We start from the raw sequence: 4,924 nt of genomic DNA, 5'->3' as shown, positions 1-4,924 counted from the left end.
CTTTCGTTTTGGGTTCTCAAGAGATATCCCAGTACCAGGGCATTTCCCTCCCTGCAATTTGCTCACTCCCCAGCCTCAAGAAGTTCCCCAAATCATCTTTTTAAAATTTTTCAGAGTGGTAGTCTTAAACAGATATTTTATTGATGTATTTAGAAAAGTGGAACTATAAAGGGAGAGGGTTGTGTTGCGCTCTTCACAGCCCTCGGCAACCTAGAGGTGGTGAAAAGTTACGTATACACACATACTTTGAAGAATCCCAAGGGCAAAGGCAAAATAAGGATTCAGTGGTGACAGTCATGAGAAATGGAGATAGGGTAGATAGAGAAAATAGTGCTTATTTCCAGAATTACTTTTCCTGCTTCCAGCCCTTTGCTCCAATAGCTCTTACCTTCTGGCACAGGGTCAGTGGCCTGTGACTCTAACAGCATCCACGGAGGGGTGAGAGCTTGGGTGGATATGTGTGAGGAATGTGTGTGTGTGGCTTCGGAATGCATAGTCAGGGCTGTGATCCAAGACATGGAAAGGAGGTGGAGGGAAAAGATTTTTTGCGGTAATGAGGCCAAAGAACGGGTATGGAAAGGGGCTCAGAATGTGGCTCTGTTTCACCTTCTCATGGGGCGACATGGACATGGACGCGGTGCCAGGCGTTGTTGAGCACCCCTCGTAGGTTCCAGATTGGGGCCACCGTGTCTGGCTGCACATTGTAGCTGTCATCTACAGCCTTACAAACAATGTTCAGTTCCTTTTCCCCAGCTGGCAGAGGGGCTTGCAGGTGCCATAGCCGCCAGGCCCAGGCCTTTCGGGCACGCTGCTCCTCTCCTTCCAGCTCAGCCACTTGCCAGGTTAGGCCCCCATCCAGAGACACATCCACCCTGACCACAGCTCTTCCTCCTCCACTCCATGCGTAGCCTCTGACAGTCACCTCCCCTGCCTCTATCGTCTCCCCTTCTTTGGGCTGTGTGATGGCTGACTGGACTGGAAGTTCTTGGATTGATGGAGCTGAGTCAAAGTCTACAGTGTCCCAGTCCACAGACGGAGAAAAGCCTTTGTAATCCCGCCGCTGCCAGTGGCTGAAACTCTCTTCTGGCTCCACGCTCACTCTGCCCAGCCATTTGACATGGCGGGCACCCACCACACCGGGAACCACCACTCGCACAGGAAAGCCGTGGTCACGAGGCAGAGGCTGCCCATTCATCTCATATGCCAGCAGGACCTCAGCTTCAGGGTCCATGGCCCGAGCCAGAGGAATGGATGCTCCATAGGGAGTCCCTGTGGGGTCTGAATCCAGGCCCTCAAAGCAGACATGGGCCTCAGTTTCACAGAGCTGGTGACCAGCCTGGGCTAACACATCACAAAGCCGTGCCCCAGCCCAGCGCGCAGTGCTAATGGCCCCTAAACTCCACTCCAGACCTCTTACTTCTTTGAACTGAGTCATCTCGGAGCGCCGGTTGCCAGCACACTGCAGAGTGACGGTGACCTCGTGCTTAGGGAACTGGTACAAGTCATCCAGGGACAGGCACAGCGACTGACCCCCTGGTGGCCCTGCTACATTCAGGCGATAGGTGTCTGGGTCCACGTTAGGTACAGGCAAATGATTCCGGGTGAAGAAGATAGGGTTGGGTGTGATGTAGTTTTCTGTCAGCAGCTCAGGGGGCGGCTCCGCATTAAAGGGGTGCTGGGTGTTGACCTTCAGAGCTGAGTGACGTGTGGGATCGTCCGCATAAGGATCAGAGGTCTTCAGGACGGAGGGTGCCTTGTCATCAGGGCTCAGCTCCCCAATCTTGTACTCAGCTAGCATCTCTTGCACATGGGGCTGGTTGTGAACAGCATAGTGGGCCCAGAAGGGCTCTAAAGGACCCCCGGCTGCTAGCATCAGCTTTGACGCCCCCCCTGGATGTATGTCCACAAATTCTGTGATATCAAAGACCTCACAGCCTAAAGTCACCCAGACCCCAGTCTCAAGGCTGCTGTGGGATTTCACTTCCTCCCTCGTATATCTGCGTGGTGACTCTTGAGAAGCCTGAGGCAAAAGGGAGCAGAATGTTAGGAAGAAATCACTCCACCTCACTCTGACCCTCTGCTTCCCTGGTGGCTTAGACGGTTAACAACCTGCCCACAATTCGAGAGACCAGGGTTTGATCAACAGGTCAGGAATATCCCCTGGAAAAAGGCATGGCAACCCACTCCAGTATTCTGTCCTAGAGAATTCCATGGACAGAGGAGCCTGATGAGGTCCATGGGGTCGCGAAGAGTCAGACATGACTGAGTGACTAACACTCTGACCCAACCCACAAAGTTATGGCCACTGGGAAGGTAGAAGATTCCATCTGTGCTGTGTGCATGAGGACCATGAAGACTGTGTAATCATGGGCTCTGTGGTAAAGCCTGGGTTGCCTGGGGAACTCACTCAGGCCCCTTGGTTCTGACAGTGAAGCTCCTTCCTTCCCTACTTACCCTGCACTGCTGGTCATGACAGGCCAACACTGCCCCGAGGCCTAGCAGCGTCCCCACGACTCTCCATCTCCTGGTGCTGGAGTTACCACCAGAGAAGGTGAAGCTGGGGCGCTGGGGCTGAAATGAATCATTTGTACAGCAGGCCCGAATGCAGAGCCTTGCCGGGGTTGACTTGAGTCTGGAAGAGAGAGAAGTCTTCTTAGTAGCACACTTCTGATCCTAAGAAAGGGCGGGGGAAGGCCTGGGGTGTACCTCTCCCAGGTTAGCCATTGGTTCCTTCAGCTGGGACTTAAGTTTCTCAGGGATGGGTGGGACAAGGGGGATGTGGCTTTCCCTTTCCTCCCAGGCCACAATCTCAGCCATTTCACCTGGCAGTTAAGCTAAGTGCCATAAAAGCACAGGGGGAAGGAGACATGGGCGAGGAACTGGATGGCCTACCTGCAGGCCTGTCGGAGCCCTGGGGCCACAGCTCTGCTCAGCAGCAGCATTATGGAGACCTAAGAGAGGAGGCAGATCCCAGGATCAAGATAGGAGTGCTGGGAGGTGATGAGATTAGGGCAGCTCGAGGCAACGGGTAGGCGGATGACACAGAGGAGACCAGCTAGGAGCTCTCTGGACAGATGGGGACAATTTTTCTGGGGTAACGAGGCCATAGAATGGGAGTAGGGATCCCAACGGGACCTTAGAGAAAACCTGGAGGAGTTCAGAGACAGAATATGCTGACAGGATGGAAAGGAACAGGGGGTGGGAGGGAGTCCCCTGAGAATCACCGGTTCTACATCCTCCACCCTGGACTCTGCACTGCAGAGAGCAATGGGAGCCAAAAGTCTATTGTCCAGCAGCTTGCCAGTTTAATCTTTCTGAAGCTAGCAGAGCACAACTGAGGGGTGTGCTCACGTAAAAGGAGACAAAAAAGTAAAAATACAGATAGTGGCCACCTAATGAGGTGAAGGAAGCTCAGATTCTGGAGTCAAACTGCTTTGCGTTTATAAAAACCAGTCCCGCCATTAACCAGCCCTGTTCCTGGGCAAGATACCAGGCCTCTCTGAACTTGTGTCCTCATGCATGAAATGAGATCTACCTAGCAGAGTTGCTGTGATGCGCAAACAAGTAATAACATTGCCATTGAAGGACTTTCCCTCCTCCCACTCCTAAAACAATAAAAATTGAACCCAGCTGGGAACTGGATCCCAGCCTGGGGTCCACACCCCTACCTTGTCTGTGCCATTTCAGTGAGCTCAGCAAACTGAGTAGTTAATGGCCTGGGTGTCAGGGAACCGGCTAGAGAAGGAAGAAGGTAATTTTTCTGCTCTGGCTCGCAGCAGTTTCTTCTTTACAGCACTGAGCAGATCACTGATCTCAGGAGGGCCAACGTGGCGAGTGGGGTGGGGCGAGAAGAGTCAGAATTGCCTAAGATGCAAGAAAGCTAGGAGTAGGAGCAGAGAGGCTGCGTTGTACTCCCGGGCCTTGGGACCCTCACTCTCCCTCTCACTCCCCGTCGGTGCCAGCAGCCCACTCTGCTGGAGCGATGAGGTAGAGCTGACTTATAGCGGAACTCGATCAGCCCAAGGTTCCAGTCTTGGGAGAAGCAGTCTTCTGCTACGGAACAGCTGACACCCCCTTGTGCGGGTGGTGACCAGTCACTCCCCAGGGTCACTTTGGGCAGAATATGGATATTTTACCGGGGCACAAGTAGCTGGCTCCATATCACTGCCTAACAGCTGGCCCGAGAGTATTTTGTAGCAATAGCCCACGGCCCCAGGAGCACCCGGCTGGCGGAGGTGGAGGCGGGTACCAGCAGTTTTGCTGAGCCTGGGATTCGGAGCACCCCGGGTGCCAAGCGCCCGCCCCGCCACCGCTCAGGTTATTGGCCTTGCCCCCTCCTCTCCCCTTTCCTGGCCCCAGCCTCCTTACCCGGCTCAACGTGCGCTGGGGGGCTGTTTTACCTTCTCCGTGCCCAGCGGCTATCGGCGACGGGGCGGGGCCTGCGCCGTGACGTTGTGCGGAGTACAGGACCACTCTCGCCCCTCGGCTCGTCCCCTGGCCATTGGCGGGCGGCAGACCGCCTCCCAGCTGCTGTGCCCGCCTCCTGGAGGCGAAGGCAGGCCGGGCGCCACCCCGGCTTGCAGATAGGACGGGCTGTTTTTCCTTCCGCCCGCGCCAGACGAGGAGTGGGACCCTCAGGATGTTCGGAACAGTGTAAGGTGATGAGGACTCCCAAGGGTTGGGCTGAGAGGCGCTCCCGCCCCGCCCCGCCCCGCCCGCCGAGACGCTTTCTCTAGAGGCCTTGGCGTCCAGCCGGCTTTCTCCCGGTGGTGAGCTCCGCCTCATCCTCTCTGTCGCAACTACCACAGCCCTGTTTGTTGTTTGTCGTTGAGAGAAAACAAGATCAAAAGCTCAAGTCTTTTATTTTCAGGAATGAGAGCAGAAATGGAGTCTAAAGAGTGGCTCAAAGACTTCGAGATTCCTT

General features: G+C 54.9%; 1 protein-coding gene across 4 annotated transcripts; it reads right to left on the bottom strand.

The window, feature by feature from the left end:
* Window positions 1-119: 119 nt before the first annotated feature.
* Window positions 120-4,671, bottom strand: SUOX (sulfite oxidase). Of its 4 annotated transcripts, XM_043446208.1 has the most exons (5): window positions 4,369-4,502; window positions 3,669-3,880; window positions 2,893-2,951; window positions 2,455-2,632; window positions 120-2,020 (listed from the first exon to the last, which is right to left on the bottom strand). In XM_043446208.1, the coding sequence occupies exons 3-5, from the start codon at window positions 2,940-2,942 to the stop codon at window positions 611-613; spliced, it is 1,638 nt and encodes a 545-aa protein (XP_043302143.1). In that variant the 5' UTR covers window positions 2,943-2,951; window positions 3,669-3,880; window positions 4,369-4,502; the 3' UTR covers window positions 120-610. The 4 variants fall into 4 exon arrangements, with proteins under 4 accessions (XP_043302143.1, XP_043302142.1, XP_043302145.1 ...); XM_043446207.1 differs by lacking the exon at window positions 3,669-3,880 and having other exon boundaries at window positions 4,369-4,671; XM_043446210.1 differs by lacking the exon at window positions 4,369-4,502 and having other exon boundaries at window positions 3,669-4,287.
* Between the last annotated feature and the right edge of the window lie 253 nt (window positions 4,672-4,924).

The sequence above is a fragment of the Cervus canadensis genome, chromosome 25, assembly GCF_019320065.1.
Source record: "Cervus canadensis isolate Bull #8, Minnesota chromosome 25, ASM1932006v1, whole genome shotgun sequence".
Taxonomy (NCBI): domain Eukaryota; kingdom Metazoa; phylum Chordata; class Mammalia; order Artiodactyla; family Cervidae; genus Cervus; species Cervus canadensis.
This window is presented reverse-complemented; position numbering and strand designations above follow the sequence as displayed.